At 45.4% G+C, this 16,831-nt stretch overlaps 1 protein-coding gene across 17 annotated transcripts in view; it reads left to right on the top strand.

The window, feature by feature from the left end:
- FBXO15 (F-box protein 15) overlaps window positions 1–16,831 on the top strand; it is a 173,930-nt gene that overhangs the window by 30,369 nt on the left and 126,730 nt on the right. For 8 of the 17 annotated variants that reach the window (XM_013052803.2, XM_013052800.2, XM_013052798.2 and 5 more), the window contains 2 exons: window positions 8,015–8,139; window positions 13,587–13,958. In XM_013052803.2, coding sequence (XP_012908257.1) covers window positions 8,015–8,139; window positions 13,587–13,853 — 392 coding nt within the window. In that variant the 3' untranslated portion in view covers window positions 13,854–13,958. Of the gene's footprint in view, window positions 1–7,324; window positions 8,140–13,586; window positions 13,959–16,831 lie in introns of those variants that run through there. The other 9 variants (XR_001178345.2, XR_006608179.1, XR_006608177.1 and 6 more) reach the window with 4 other exon arrangements.

The raw sequence follows: 16,831 nt of genomic DNA, 5'->3' as shown, positions 1-16,831 counted from the left end.
TCATATGTAGTGTGTTATCTCATTTTTACTATTGTGATTCCAAAAATAAATGACTTGTTTTGTTCCTTCTGTGGATACTAATTACTTTCTATGTTTCCAGGTCAGATTATTCTCTCTAAACATTTATCATAACAGGAAGACATTAGAAATAGTACAGTCCTGTCTGGATGGTGATTATCTATGAAAATTAGAACAGATAATTCTTTGCAGCATCTTCATTGGTGGGGGTTAGTACATTTTCCCTATTTTGTCCATCTGGTAAACCATAATGAAAAATCAGGATTACAGATTACTGTTCACAGAACAGGAGAACACATCGCCATACCTTTTATGCCAGGGCTCTTCAGGGGCTGAAGTACTCGATCTGGAGGTGAGACAGGCCATGTGATTTGTGGGACCCAGTACAAAATGAAACTGCAGGGCTCCTTGTTAGAAATGGAAGGGTTTCCAAATGGCGGCAGAAGAGCCCAGGCCGTGTCCAAGTCAGGCCCAGTGAGGAGAGGCGTCTGTGTGGGTCCCTCTCGTCTCCTGCTGTTCTGCACGGACTTCTGTGTGACATTCACCCTCACATTTTGAGTTTTTTCTTTCTCTCTGGTGATTTGAATTTTGAAAACAATTCAAAAGGAAGGCTATGAGGTCTTTATTTTGTTTGTTTTCACTTTCTAGGATATTGTTTAAATAGTAAACATTGTGATTTTTCATGGATATTTATTAAGGCAATACTGAAAAATGGAATCTCTTAAAATAAGCAGTTTGAGGAAGTTACCCCTAATAAGAAACATAAGAAATGGGTTTTCTAATTTTTCTCTTGTGTGAATTTAATTGTTATTAGAACTGTAGACCGTCAGGATGTTGAAATTAGTAATGCCACTTCTTAGGTCACAAAGATGTTACCGTCCATGAATTCTGTGTCTTCAACAGACCTTTTTGGGTTGTTTCTTCTTCTTTCTTCTTTCCCTTTCTGCCGTGATTTTCAGGGCACACAGCTGGGGTTCCGTGTTTGGTGTCAGTCACCTGAGAGCCCCTTTCCTTATTGCCCTGTGGCATCCCTGCGTTGGAGGACTAAAACCCTGCTCCCCGTGACTCTGCTTTCCTCACTGAGTGCACCCTGGCCCCTTGGGGGAAATCACCTATGCGTGACTGTTGGTGCTATCAGACTCCGATTTACCCCTTGTTGTGACCCAGAAGTCTTAATCAACTCGCGTCAAGTCCCCTTTATGTGTCATGTAAGGGCTGTTTAGATATGATCAGAGCCCTCTTCCTGCTCTGTTCCTTATTCTTGAGCTTACTGCCTGCTGTGCTAAGAAACATTGTCACCTCTGTGCTTCCTGATTTTCCTCTCTCATCTGCTGTCACATTGTCACTATATTACAGTCTCTTTGTGTTCTTGGGTTCTTTTCTGTTTCAGAGAAAAAGATGTCCCACTTCTTTCCAGAAAGTATATCCCAGTTTCTGTTCCTAAATATATCTGCCCTGACCTCCTCTGGGACCTGCATGGAGCTGTTTGTGTCGCAGCATCATCTCAAATATGTTTTCCCATCACCACCTTCTTATTTTTTCACTTATATTCATTTTTCTGATTCAAAAATTATTTTTAAAAGGAAAACCCCACTTCTGTACAGATGAAAACAATTGGCTGAAAACTATGGAAAACCTAACCTAAAACTGGCTTAGCAAGAGAGTTTCATGTTGAAAAATCCAGGAGAAGGTTTTATTTCAGACAGTTTGATGCAAAGGCTTATTGCCTGTCAGTGGGACTGGATATGTCTAGACAGCCTGTCTGTCCCTGCTCCTCTCTCCCATTCTGATTCTTCCTGCTTCACCGTATTCTGAGTTATGCTTCCTCCTTTCCCAGCAGCTCTGGCTAGCTCTAGATCTCATGTCCTAGCGTGAGGTTCCCGTTACCAGCACCCCCTCCCCAAGAGTTTCATTGCACCTACTTGGCTGTAGTTGGCTTAGGAACTCATCCCTGACTCAGATTTGTGCCAGGTGAATGGGAAGCTCCGTATCTGAGCCTCGCATCTGAAATATGGAGACTGACCCGGGGGTGTGTCTTTGAGGAATATAAGAACAGGCTTGGTGAGAAAGGCAGAACAGATGCTGGAGAGCCCAAAACAAATATACATACACCTTGTCCCTAAACATCTTTGGAAAGAGTAGCCTAGAAAAAGTAACGTGTACTCAAATCAACTGGATTGAGGCAAAATTGGTCCAAAGGCATGGAAGAGAGGATTGGGTCTTGTGAAAAATACCTGAAAAAATCTAAATTTTGACATCAATGGAAAAAGTTATTTTGAAACATTATTCAGTTAAGGAGCAGTGAGTTTTTAAAGAGTCTCCGTACACACTTCATCCTGTTGAAAATCGAGTATTGTCACCAGCACCAGGCACAAGACCAGCAGCAAGTGTAGCCTGTTAAGGGTTCTTGCTAGTATGAGAGAAGTAGAGACTCAGAGACTTAGGAGATTTTACTGATGTTGTCAACTCCCCAGCTCTGGACTCGGGAGGGAAGTTGTCTACGGATCTGAGTGTTCTCCTCTTCTGGGCTCGTTCCCTCGCGGCTCCAATTCATTTCACTCTTGCCGTCCACACAGCAGGTGAAACGGGGAGAAAGTTCTGATCCTCATCACACTCAGAGACCTCCTCTCTTTTCATAGTCCACGATCTGTGTCTGTATTGAACTACTGAAATTTCATGTGTATCAGGGGTTTGGAAAACAAGAGAGGTATCTGAAAAAAATTAGCTGAGAAAAAGAGAGAAGCTAGATGTTGCCTTGAAGGGATTTATGATAGATACCCAGCAAGGAAAGGGGGAAATACTCAAGATTTTCTCGCCTGAAGAGCAGGTGCCTATTCTATCGATCATTTGAGTCTGATGACTTTTCTGTCTTGTTATTAACTATTCCTTTGTAATGTTGGTGTCTCTGCAGGTTTCAGCTGTTAATACTTGATGACATATTTTTGAGTTTGTAGGGTCTTCCTTCCTCTTTACCCAAGATTTACACACCCGCTTGGGAGTTGCTTCCTGACGTCCAGTCCGTGAATTCCCGTTGGTCTCTCAGATGGCACGCAAGGGCACCACTCAGTGCCCAGGCTTGTGTTCAGTGAGCCCGGGTTGCCTTTCCTGCCACAGCCAGTACTGTTCGTCTCTCACCCCTTCTCTTTTCTCCTTGCTTGCCTTAGCAGAATCATTCCGTCAGACCAACCAGTCCGTCTCTCCTCCCAGCATTCTTTACTTCCTGCCTTTCCTGGGCTCTGTTTATGGGGCAACAAATGAATTCTAATCATGGCTGAGAAATGAGAAATGTTATTAGTAGTGCCATTAATCATGCCATAGAAGACATGACCTTTATTCCCAAAGACAGTAGGTTATTTTAGGAAACATCTAACATGCAGAAACAATCCGGTACAATGAAATGTTCAGGTGGATGTGCAGCAGGGCTTAGAGAAGGAAGAGATTAGTGTAGGATGAAGGTGCTATGAGCTGCGCAGGTGAATGTTGAGCTTTTGAGGGACTAAACTCCCTAAGGGAAGAGGAAGAAGATGTGAGGACACAGATTTGGGCATTCCCAGAGTTACAGGTTGGATAGGCAAAGAGCACCTCCTTGTCAAAAGCAGAAGGGAGCCTTCAGGTTGATAGAGCTGCTAACAGCTCACCTTCATTGAGTGCTACTTTTTTGGCAACTTTTTATTTTGATGTAATTTTCAACCGAGAAAAAATTACAAGAATAGTACAAGAACTCCCACATACATTTTTCTGATTTTTTTCCCCCTCCATAGATAGTTTTGCTTTTTCTAGGACTTTATATCAGTGCGATCCTACAAAATGTACTCTTCTGTGGCCAGATTCTTTCTTTCAGCAAAATGCCTTGAGTTTTATTTATACTGTTGCAAGTCTTGATGTCATTCCTATTTATTGAGGGGTTAATACTCTATTGAATGAATATGCCACAATTTGCTTACCTATCTTCCTGTGGACGGACGGGGAATATCGGTTGTTTCCTACTTGGGGCTATCCTGAATAAAGCTGTTACAGAATTTTTGTGAAAGTCTTTTTTGTGGAGATAAGTTTTTTATTTCTCTGGACAAAGTACCTAGAACTAGAATTGTTGGGTTTTGGGGGAGGTTAATGTATTAAAAATTGTCAGACATTTTATTATGTACAAGAACATTTTATGTATAAGAAATTGCCAAAATATTTTTTTTAGAGTGTTTGTGCCATTTTATATTTCCAGCAGTGTTGTATGAGTATTCTGGTTGCTCCGTATCCCAGCCAACATTTAATGTTATTAGTCTTTTAAATCTTAGTTGTTCCAGATTGTTGGAGAGAGATTGATCATCGTGGCTTTCATTTGTGCCTCTCTAATGGCCAGTAGTGGTGAGCACTTTTCTCTGTACCTCTTGGCCATTTTCCTATCTTCTTTCTGAAGTGTCTACTAATCCTTTCACCTTTCTAAAGATAACGACTTGTCTATTCTTGAATTATAGGAGTTCTTTATGTATTCTGAATACCAATCCTTTGACAGATAAATGTTCTACAAATATCTTTTTCCAATCTGTGGCTGGCTTATTCGCTTTCTTAATGGTATCTCTAAAAACAATTTTTTATTGAGACATAATTGGCATATTACAGTACTTTCTGGTTTATGGTATAATGATTGGATATTTATACATCATGAAATGATCATTGCAATAAGTCTTACCATCTGTCATCATACAGAAATTGTTGGCAACTTTCAAGTATGCTCTACAAATATTTGACTGTAGTCTTCATGCTGTACATTACATCCCTGTGGCTTACATATTATGTAACTGTAAGTTTGTACCTCTTGACGTGTTTCACCCATTTTATTCACTCCTCTCCTCTAGCAACCACCATTGTGTTCTCTGTATTTATGAGTTTTATGTTTTTGTTTTGTTTTTCAGATTCCATATATAAATGAAATCATAGGGTTTTGTCTTTCTGTGTCTGGCTTAGCTCATTTAGCATAATGTCCTTTAGGTCCATCCATGTTTTTGCAAATGAAGGATTTCCTTCTTTTTGGTGGCCAATAATATTCCAGTGTATATGTGTGTGTGTGTGTTACATATTTTTTGATATGATTTTTTATATGTATATTACATATTTTTTTCCATTCATCATTAATGGACACTTAGGTTGTTTCCATGCCTTGGCTGTTGTAAATAATGCTTCAGTGAACATGGTGAGGCAAAGGTTTTTTTTGACCTAGTGATTATATTTCCTTTGGACAGATACCCAGAAGTGGAGTTGCTGGATCATATAGTAGTTTTTTAAAAAACATTTTTGAGGAACACCTATACTGTTTTCCATAGTGGGAAGTGTAAATTAGTGCAGCTACTTACCACCAGCAGTGCACTTGGGTTCCCTTTTCTCCACATCCTCACCAATGCTTGTTATTTCTCGTTTTTGTTGTTATTGTTGTTTTGTTTGTTTTTCATAACAGCCATTCTGACAGGTGGGAGGAGACATCTCTCGGTGATTTTGGTGTGCATTCTCTGATGAAGAGTGATGTAAGCATCTTTTCATGTATCTGTTGGTCATCTGGATGCCTTCTTTGCAAAAAGATCTATTTAGATTCTCTGTCCCTTTTTTAATTGGATTTTCTTCTGATACTGCGTTTTATGAGTTCTTTATATATTTGGCATAGCAGCCTCTGTTGGCCATATTATTTGCAAATATTTTCTCCCATTCAGTAGGTTATCTCTTCACTTTATTGATGGTTTCCTTTGTGGTGTCGAAGCCTTTTAGGTTGCTGCAGTTCCATTTATTTACTTTTGCTTTTGTTGACTTTGCTTTTGGAATCAGTTCCAAAAATGTGTTGCCAAGACCTATAGCAAGGAGCTTGTGTTTTTTTCTAGAGTTTTATGGTTTCCACTGGTGAGTGTTAGCTCTAGTGAAGGAACCCATGCCACTTCTAACCTAGTTATAGGAAGGCTGGGGAGGGCAGATGAGTAAGCCTGGGACTCACAGATGCAGGAAGTGCCACAGATTTGGGGAGCTGGAAGGGATTCCCCAGTGTATATTGTCTGCTAAGTCTGTATTATAGATTCTCAGTATTTAAGAAAATAGGAGATTATGTTTCCCCTTTTGTATATGTTTTAATCTTCTATAAGATCCGTCTTATAATAGACACATAATGTGTGAATCATGTCTCTGCCACTTAATGGTATGACCTTGGATGATGTACTGTTCATCTCTGTGTTCATCTCTGTAAATTCAGAAAACTATAATACCTAATTAATAGTAGGATTTTAAGATATTTTAAAGCAGTTCTTTTAAGGTACTATATATAAAGTGCTTGACCCAGTGGTTGGCATACAGTACTCAAAAGTCTTGCCTATCTTATATATATACATTTTCACACATACATTCAATGCACAGATTGTTTAAATGCAGGGTGATCTTAACCTTTTTCTCTGATAGATACAAGCACTTACAGAGTGTGCAGAGAGAGCTCTGACCTTTCAAGATCCTGCAAATGTTAAAGTTGTTCTGAAGTGGGAGAATATTTGGTAATAAAATAACAACAGTCCTTGCTTCCACAGAGATTTCATGTTCATTAGCTGAGACAATTGCCAGTGAGATGTTATTGGCTGTTGTACTTTGGGGTCCATTTTCTGCAGTGTCCTGAGGACAAGCCACATGGAAGACGAACTCACGGTTTCCTGCCTGGCTGCTGGCATGCACGCCAGCGGTCGGAGGTCTCTCTCGGTTTTGCACATGGTTGTGCAGTAAGACAGAGCAGAGCAGAGCCACATCTGGTCCGCTCAGAATGTCATTACTGCGTCTCCTCTGAGGCTTGGCTTTTCACTCATCTCCTCCCTGCTTCGGTCCAGCCCTGCCGAGGGGACAGGGAGCTGTGGCTGGGAAGGGTCAGTGTCATTTGGCGTTTGCTCCCGCACTGGGGGAGAGGAGGAGAGAAGCTGTGCGGTTCTCGCTAATTACTCAGCAGGGAGGGGACGCCATGGTGAGCTGCCTCTGTCCTGGGGACAGACAGGCTCCCGGTGCCCTCCTGCAGGGCTGGAAAGCTCAGCTCCAATGGGCTGTCCTGCTCAGAGCCATTACTGTGTCGTGGGAGAGGCTGTTGGCAGAACGGCACTGAGGCTCGGCTTCAGGGACGACACAGTGCCGAATTGCTGGGTAGGGCTTTGGCTCCCAAGGCAGCCTAGCTTTGGCTTTATTTTGTTCTAAGGTCAAAGAACATTTGTTCTTCCCCATCCTTCCACCTGCTTTGCCCCGTGACTCCCTTTGCCAGGTAGGAATGAAGGAGCTGTTAACGTCCCGTGTGCTGGTCACTTTTCAGGGCACGCTAGGAGAGTGTGCGGAGTGCCTCGTCCTGGAGGCTCTCCGAGCATCAGGCCTTGGAAAGTGGAACCTGCATGCCTGGGTCGTCATGGGCCCTTGCTGGAGGCCAGGTGACTCTTAGTCAACATTTATCTCATCAGAGGAGGGGCAGGGCCTCTGTCCTTAAGCTGTTGGCAGCAAGTGCAAGGATTTTTACTTACCAATAAGCACGTGAAAGATGTTGTCTCCCTTCGTGTGCATGGGGCTCCGCATCTCTTCCATACTGCCCTGCTCCCAAGGTCCTCCGTCCTGGGGACATCGCCCTCCTTGCTCCCCAGCACTTCATGTCTGGGCCACTCTGGCATCAGCTTTCTGAGAAGCTCCAGTTCCTGTGTACTGTTGTCCTGCTGTGAGCTTAATCAACTCAGGAGAGCCTCGGCCTCCTTCGCAATCTCTCATCGGTGACAGGTAAGATCCAGGTTCACCCCAGGCGGCTCTCCCCACCCCACTTTGAGGGGGGGCCTCACGTTTCCAGGGTCCACACTCGTGTCTCTGTCTCTGGAGCACGGGCATGCTGCCGGCTTCCAGCCAGATGCCTGCGTCCAGGACATGGCTAGATGAGGCATTCTTTATGAAGCAGCAAGGCTCGAGAGTCTTGACTTGTCCCACATGGGTATGTTGTAATTTACAAAATCTTACATTTTTTCAGGATCCATTGAAAATGGATATGTGAAGCTTGTTGTTATAAGGTTTAAAAATAACACAGAACACCTACCTCTTATTGGAAAATTTGGCCTCTCTTGGAGAACTGATGTTTTCGATGGCTGTATAAAGGTAATTTGTTTTATTTTCTTAATGTAACCTGGCTTCCGTGTAATAAAAAAAATGTCTGTCAATGTATATCTATGATACTGATTTTTAAGTCCTGGTTTTACTATTGTAATGTCTGAAGATATGTGCACATTCTCTTCACTTTTGGCAGCCAGTTATCAGTTCAACCAATGCTTGAGTGCCACCTGTCTTTTGTGGAGTGTGGCGGAGCAGGAGTGGTGCATAGTATGCCGTGACATTTTGGTGTCCGTGCCATCCCTTGAAGCCCCTCTGTCTGTCTGTCTGTCTTGTGGAGAGAAAGTGGAGCTCTAGATTGGACCGCAGAAGTAGCATTTACTCACTGTCTTAACTGCTCTTACACCAAGTTATAAGTCAGGATACAGAGACTTCCTTGAATACCCTTCCTTGAACAGTTGCATCAATTTGTGCCTCACCAAAAATTCGCCACAAGGATGGGAGAGTTTATGTAGTGGTTGGGAGTCGGCAGGGAAGGAGGGAAGAAAAGGGGCGGAGGAGGGTGAGAGCACTGGAGACAGAGTTTATTTCTTCTGTGATCTCGTGCCCATGGCTGCCCCTGCTTCTTGTTCTCCATCTTCGTTTTACGGGATGAATCGGACTTGTGTATCCCTGTGAGCCAGTGGCCTCTGTCTTCAGTAACATGCCTCTGTACGAGTGTGGACGCCTTGTTAGAACAATTACTGATGGTCACGAGAGCATGTTCTCATTGAGTGTTAAAAACAGCTAATTATCATTAATAGCTCTTGGGCCACTTGCTGTTTGATACAATGAACTGCTTTATTCTCTTTATTTGTAAAGAAATATTTAAATTTTGGTACAGAGTATTTATCGTATACAAAAGAATATTGTTTCATGTCTTTAAGAACACAGACCTGGCTTTTTTAATGGGTCTTATAAAAGTATGTACTGAAATATTAAAGTTGGAGTAGACCTTGAGATCCAAGAAAGGAAGAATGCAGATACAGAAGACTTAACATGTCTGTGTGGTCATAAAGCTGATGTAATTTGTTCTGTGTTTTCTGGTATTTGGAGCAGGATGAGAGCAGAGGGAGGAGGTGGAGTAATTCTGCAGAGAAGCAACGCTCTATCCCAGCTCTCGTTGTCACACACAGCGTCTCTGGTGGGACTTTATGTAGGGCAGACTAAGCTGCGGAACAGACCATCCTAAATAGCATTTTAGCTGCAAATGCGGGGACAGATTTTTTTACAACAACCAGAGGCCAAAGTTGTAGCTTCAAAATGAGCTCCAGGCCGTGATTCTGTAGGTCACTAGACTGACATGACTGAGGAGTGCATGTTTCCAGCAAAATGGCTGTATCTGAAAATGAGGTTTCGAGTCCTTGAGGTCAGGCCTGGACTGCATGTCCCCGCACACCGTCCCCCCCGCAGTTCCTTCTCCCAGCTGGGCTCCGGGGGGAGGTGGAGTGGGGGTCCGCGGCTGAGCCCTCTCCCACGGGCCAGCTCCGGCTGGGTGAGGACCATTTGTACTTTCCTGTTCCTAATTTGGGCTTCGGTATTAGGACTGAGGTGTCCTCAGAGTTCCTAAAGGAGAAAAGTTGAAGTAAGTGATTTCCTTCCTGTCCCTTGTGTTCGCCACGCAGATCGGGGATTTCCCTCAGGCATCTGAGCAGTGTAACTAGTGAAACTATAAAACATGTTTTAAGAAATTGCTCTCAAGATGTCAAAAACATTTTATGAACAAGGGTAAACTATAAAAAGGTTTCTTAGATACATGTAACTATTAAACACCAGAAAACAAAGTGGCATGCTTGTGGTGAAAATTGTGGAAACAGCCTCCTGGCCTGTCGCCCAGCACGCCATCGGGGCGCAGGTCAGTGAGGAAATGTCCCCCAGGTCAGTGACTTTGTGCCCGGGACGGATATTAACGATCGTGGTAATGACAGAGGGAGGAGCTGCCTGTGGCGCCGTGTTGTCGAACTGCCGTGTGGTCTCGGGTGGGCTCCCGGAGGGCCTCCTGCTTTACCGTGCCCAGAGGGGTCTTCTCCGTCACAGGAGCACGGGGGCGTGAGGGCCGCCAGCCCACCCTCGCTGCCCGGAGGCCATTCAGACCAAACATATCTGTCGCCTGAGTGACTACAGTCCAGTGTCAGCAACTCGTTATTTTATGTGGGCGATTACTCAACTGTCAACATTTAAAAACATCACATCTTTGCTGATGAGTTTTCTTTTTCTTTTTTTAAAGTTAGATTGTGACCTCAGAGGCGTAGTAGAGCTGCCTGCTGCGGCTGCTGTTAGTCCCGAGTCCACCCAGACCTGCTGCCCTCTGACTGGTCGCCGTGGGTTCACAGTCGCGGCGTGGACGGCCGGGGCGGTCGGCCTGCTGCGGGCTTCGGGAGAAGTCCATGTCGTCCGACCCAAACACTCTCATGCCTTCTCTCCATTCCTGGCGGAAGTGCTGAGGGATGGAGTTTCCTTCGGGAAGGCTTTTCTCATACCCGTCCCTTGTCCTTCCTCCTTCGTGCTTTGGCAGTTTTGGTGTTATTTTAATGTTACTTTCAGATCTGTACGGTGCTTGACATCCGTTGTGATTCAAGCTAGATATTTTAGTATAACTGCGGTTGTGCTTTGTGCAAGAATAGTGAAGCCCGCCAATGGGCGCGTCACGGGTTCTGGGTGTGACGGTGGCTGTGTCCCCACCCCGGCCCCTGGAAAGATGCCCTGGCGGGTTTGCTGGCAGTGCTGGGTGGTTGAAGGAGTCTGCACTTTGGGAGGAGCTCGACACCCCATGTGCATGAGGAGGTGGCCTCTGCGCTCTGTGAAGCAGGGCTTGGGTGTCCGCGGGGACTGGGGAGGGGCGAAAGAGCCCTGGGGTGGCTGCGTGTCCACCTTGCACTTCCCCAGTGTGACCCCAGTGTGACTGCCCCCCCCCCCCCCGTGAGGAATGCCCTGAGGAGGGAGGGAGTAGCAGGAGGCAGAGGCAGGTGGAGAGGCGGGCGGGGGTGGGGGGGCTCACGAAGGGCCTCACATCCCAGGGTAGAGAATTTGGAGTTAAGTTTGTGTCCTGGGAGGCAGTTGGAGGGTTTGGGGCCGCCATGTGCTGGGTGTTCCGTGGGGTAAGAAGGGGTTGGAGAGCACGAGGCCTTTAGAACCGGGGGGGCGTCGGGAGCGCGCGCGGCGGGCGGCTGGGGGCCGGGAGCGGACAGAGGAAGCCGTTTCCTGGAGGGCGCAGCGTTCTTCTGGAAGAGTTCTTACACCTGTTGACTCTTCCTCCGCGATGTCGTCCTTCACCTGCCTCTGAAGTGCTGGGGCAGCCCGGGGTGTCCCCTTCTCCTCATGGTCCCCTCCTTGCTCCTGCTTCTAGCCGCTGGATTTCCACGAGGTTCTGAGGAACAGACCTGAGAGACTGCTAAGGCCTGCGGCTCACATGACGAAGGGCAGTGGGTCAGTGTGACTGATGGTGGCTGTTTATTCTAGAAGGGCTCAGCGACCTCAGCACAGACAGGCTTGGCTGTGGCTCCGCTGTTCTTCACTCCGGCGAGCCCTTCTCCGTGGTCTGTGAACGGCGGGCCCTCTTCTGCCAGAAGCAGATGGCGTGGTGGGTGGGCGTGCGCTGTTCCGGGACCCAGAAGGGCATCAGGAGCAAGGTCTGATGTTGGGCTCCTCCAGCTGTCTCGCCGGGCGACCCCCGCCTCATGTGCACGGGGGCTTTTGGCTCTGGGCCGCACTCTCTGCTGTCGGGGACTGGGGGTGGTTCCTGTGAGCTGGTTTTTCACTCAGGTCTCCTCCAGAGGGGGGAACCCTTTCTCATCACTCACTCAATAGACCAGCTCTCTCGCTCTCTCTCTCTCTCTTTTTTTTTTTTAAACTTTTGGAATGTTTCTGTTCCTTTAGTTTCTTTCTGAGAAACACTTTTTTTGAGTTGGGACTCTTTGGCCTGATCATACTCAGGTCCATATGGTCAACGCTGTTGGCCACATCGAACCATGTGTAGATCTCTGAAAGCAGTGTTTATGCTGACATCTATAATATCTTTATGTCTCTCTCTATGTAGATATCTGTAATATCTGTGTGTCTATAGTTAGGTTGATATCAATGTTCATTTTATACAGATATCTAAGAGTAAGCATTTAAATTCCAATTAATAAAACACTAACACAGGGCACAAGTCATGGCAAATCATGAGCCATTCCCCATAAAATGGGAAGTGTTAGAGGATTTTAGCCTTGATACTGCTTCATCATTTCTTGGGAAGGATAATTAACTTTTGAGGATATAATAAAATAGTATATGTAAACTGCCTGGATTAGCGGCTAGTAAAGAGAACATGTTAAAAAATAGAGCTAATATTACATACTCATGTTCATTTCATAGCAGCCTTAGTCACAAGAGCCAAAAGGTGGTAGGAACCCGCTATCCGCCTGCAGCTGAACAGAGAAACACAGTGTGGTGTCCACTGCTGTGGACTGCTGTCCCGCCTTCCAAAGGAAGGAAATCCTGGCACATGCTACAACATGGACGAGCTTTGAGGGCACTATGTTACATGAAATAAGCTAGACGCAAAAGGTCTGATACTACAGGATTCCACTTACATGACGTCCCGAGAGTGCCCAGTTCACAGAAACATTGAGTAGAATGGTGGTTCCCGGGGGCTGCGGGGAGGGAGGGCTTGGGCGTTACCGTTTCATGGGTCCAGAGTGGCAAGATGGAAAGAGCTCTGGAGGCAGACGGTGTGCCGAGGCTGCATAGCAGTGTCACGTAATGCCAGGAAGCTGTACACTTAAAAATAGTTATGAAGGGGAAGATTTGTTGCATGTGTATTACCACAATTAACAAATGTAAAACTGTAGCTCATTAATAATCATCATCAGCAGCATCTCCCCCTGACTCAAGTCCCCGTGGAGCAGTGACTCTTTGCGTGGCATGGTAGATGCGGCAGGTCTGTAAGGGACACGTTTCTTCTCCCCAGACCCTGCTTCTGCAGCGATGGGAGAGAGAGAGTGGGAGGTTAGCGCCCCTTCTACCTTGCTCAGTGTGGCTTGTGAATACTGCCTCCGGCAGCGGAGGGCTTGGCTTACCGTCTCTTTGCAGGCATGTAACGGTCACCTGGGCAGTTCTGAGCGGCCTCCGTCCCTGTCTCAGTGCTCTTTTGTTTACTGGAGACGCATTTATTGGCACTAGTGGCTGCTTGCGGTGGTGGAGGTGATGGGCAGCCTCCCGGCCGCCCTCATGACGCCACTGTCCCCTAGCGCCCCGGTTCCTAGTCCCTCCAGCGCTTCCTGATTTCCCCCGGTCCTGGTGCGGCCCCCTGCTTCTGTAATGCTCTCCTGTTTTCTGTCCTTCCTGCACTTTCACTTCACCCTCCGTGGCAAGGCTTCATTTACACATTTGTGCGTGTGTCCGTTCGACCTGGAAATCAGGTCCAGCTGGTCATTTTGTCCTTATACTCATGAGTATTTGTGTTTATCTTATAGAGTTGTTCTATAATGGATGTAACCCTTTTGGATGAATATGGGAAGCCCTTTTGGTGTTTCAGTTCCCCCGTTTGCATGAGATCTTCTGGGCCCTCTGATGGGCCTAACTTCTTGGGACAAACTTACTGTGTTGACTACGTGGACTCGGAAGGAAAAGTACATGTGGAGCTGGTGTGGATCAAGGAGACGGAAGAATACTTCATCGTCAGCCTGGTCCTTTACCTGAGGACAGCAAAAATAAACCAGTGGTTTGGGACAGCGTACTAAGTACTGGCAGGAGGTGGCGAACTCCTGTTGCTGTTTGTTTGTTTTGGAGTGCTCACCCGTTGTGTTCTTGGTGTTGAAGTTGAAATAAAGCAGTCGTCTGTTTGATGCCTTCTTCTTTCACATTAGAAATTATGATTCCTGGGTCATTTTAAAAGTAATGCTTAGAGAATTAAGTTAAATTTTTAAAACAAGAAAATAGCATGTATTTGTATAAAATAAGGGAAAAGATATTCTCTTCTGCCCTTACAATTTAAAAGACAAGGAATTCTGCTTAAGCATGTGATCTTGTGATACTCTGTGTGTGATCAGTGTGTGTGTGTGTGTGCACGTGATGACTCTATACATGTGTGTATGTGTGCACATGTGCCTGTGCATGTGTGCGTGATTACTATGCACATGCGTATGTGTGTCATATGTTTGTGTATATGTTTTTGTGTGAGTGTGTGTGTGTGTACATGTTGTAGAGATAGAGGATTTTTTTCTTTATTGGCTAGAACCCCAAATGAAAAAGTGCACTTAAATATGAACTTCATGTGTCCATTAAAATGAGAAAGTGCTGTGCTCATGGCATTCAGCAGCCACATTAGTATTTAGTGAAACTAAAGTCAAGTCGACAAGTGCCTATCTCCTGAGGTAACATGTATCTGAAATCATCAGAAGAAACTGTTATTGCTTAAAAGAACAAAGTGCGATACAACTGCACTGAACGCCCCCAGCCGGATATTGGTGGAGACCCGGGAAGGCTGAATTAGAGGGGAGCACATCCTCTGTGCAGGTGTTTTAGGACAACTGAGAGGTACTTGGCTTTCAAATATGGGGACCATGCATCTGAGCGTGCGTGCTATTATTTTAGGGATTTGGTTCTAAATTTGTTTTAAATTGTACAGATTATTTTTTGATTACATTTTTATCTCCTACTTAAGGTTACCCTCGTAAGTGATTTCTGAAATGCCGTGTTGCTTCAGGGCGCGATGGGGGACTTGTCGGTGTGTGTCGCCTCCTCTCTATTTCCCTTCTCATCCTAAGCTATCAGATCAGCTCCTCCCTTGAGAGGTGTGTGTGTAGGAGCTGCTTGAAGACAACAAGAAAAGATCTGGGACAGATATCAGGGTCTTCTTCAAAATCTATCTATTGAAGAAATGGGACAGTTCAAAGGACCCCTGCCCTGATGCTGTCCCTGCCGTCCTGACCTCAGGGACCTGGGCTGGAGCCCTGGGAAGGGAGAAATCTGAAATCTGGGTCAGAGCGGAGAACAGGGGCCATATTATCTCGTGGTACCACCAGAGGGTTGCAGAGCTCCTGCCCCACCTGAGTGAGCGTGGGGGATGGAGAGGCAGTGGCTGGAGTCATAGATTGGACCAGGCATCAGGGGAGGCAGTGGTGAAAACCACGCGTCACCTTCAGGTCGGAATTGGAAAACGACCACGGAACAGTGGGTGGTGATGCCTGGAACACACTGAGTTAAACTGTGGAGGACATAGATGTCCTGGAAATGTAGGAAGCAAGGCAGAGCCAGGGACAGAGTACGGTTCTCTTTGCCCCCAGGGGAACGCTATCTGGATGGAATGGGCAGCCAGGCACTTCCGTGACGGTGGAGAGTCTTGGGCTGGGGTGTCTTGTTAGAACTCTTGTCTATATGGAATTGAGTACGTGCGTAAGGTCTGCCGACCAGACTGCTAGGCCCGTGAGCAGGACCCTGCTGCCTTGTTTACTTCTTTCTCTCCGGATTCTAACAGGATACCAGTCTCGTAATACTCACGATGGTTGAAACCACAGAAATTATAAGGACTATACCCGCAGCTACGGGAGCATGAAGGAGACAGGCATAAATTCTGATTTGATGAGTCTGGGAGCCCTACATGTCTGAGTTACCTCTGTGCGGTGTCGGAGGAAGGGGGAGCGCGGCCAAAGAAGGACATTCATGGAGTCATGGCGTTTGTGTCTTACCAGAACACCGTGGGTGCACCCCACATCACCAAATGGTGCCAGAAGACCCGGTCCTGCCCTCACCTGCCCTTCAGTGGGTCTGAGATCACGCTCAGCCATTTAAAGCTGTTTCTTCTCAAATTTGCCCCTGTATTTCTCAATAGTATTCTTCTGTGGCTGTTTCTGGAATTGGCAGTTTTAGACATCTATCAACTGAAGGTAGATAAAAGATAGCTTTCCCATTCCAGCCGCCACCTCTCTTGCAGCATGTCAAATGGGGCAATTTTATAGAATTTGTTATGGTTTGTAATTACAGCTCTGATACCGTTCCCTGCCGAGTCACAGAGAGTAATAGGGCACTTCTTTCTTTTACAACTTTTTATTTTTCTTGGATGAATAATTGTCTCCCTTTTTTCTTGCATGGCTTTAGTGAGCCTTGAATTTTCCAAGAAGTTCAATCTTTCATATGGTGGTCAATTTTTTCAGTATTTTTTCCTGAATCAATCATATCAAATAATGTACAAATTCTATTTTTTCCCCAGGCTATTTCATTTCCAGAGTTCTGCCTCTGTTTGCTTTAAACTTCTTTTTAGCTCTGCTGGACAGCTCTCATCCTGGGATGTTCCTGTGGGAATTTTATTTTATGGAGTCTTGTCTTCGTCTTTCTTGATTTATATCTTTTTTTTTTTTTTTTTTTTTTTTACATTCTAAGAAAAGTGATGTGGGAGACACATTTTGGATCCGTGAATTCCTGAAAACGTCTGATGGATAATTTAATTGGGTACACACTGTAGGATGGCAAAGGTTTTCTCTTAGAACGTGAAGACAGTTTTAGCATGTGCACATATCCTAGCCTTGCTGTGGATGGAGATCCTGCCTTTTTGATTGTTCTGCCTTTGTATGTGACCACCTGTTCTCTTTCTCTGGAAGCTTCCAGAATTTACTCTTCTTGCTTGGTATTTTAAAATTTCAAGATAACATGTCTTGGAGTAAATCTTTTTCATTTATTATGGGTCATTTAAAGAATTTTCATACTTCAATTATGGATATTT

This window comes from Mustela putorius, unplaced genomic scaffold, assembly GCF_011764305.1.
Source record: "Mustela putorius furo isolate JIRA1106 unplaced genomic scaffold, ASM1176430v1.1 tig00000835_pilon_pilon_pilon, whole genome shotgun sequence".
NCBI classification, from domain to species: domain Eukaryota; kingdom Metazoa; phylum Chordata; class Mammalia; order Carnivora; family Mustelidae; genus Mustela; species Mustela putorius.
Note: the sequence above shows the minus strand (reverse complement) of the source record. Positions and strands in the feature narration are given on the sequence as shown.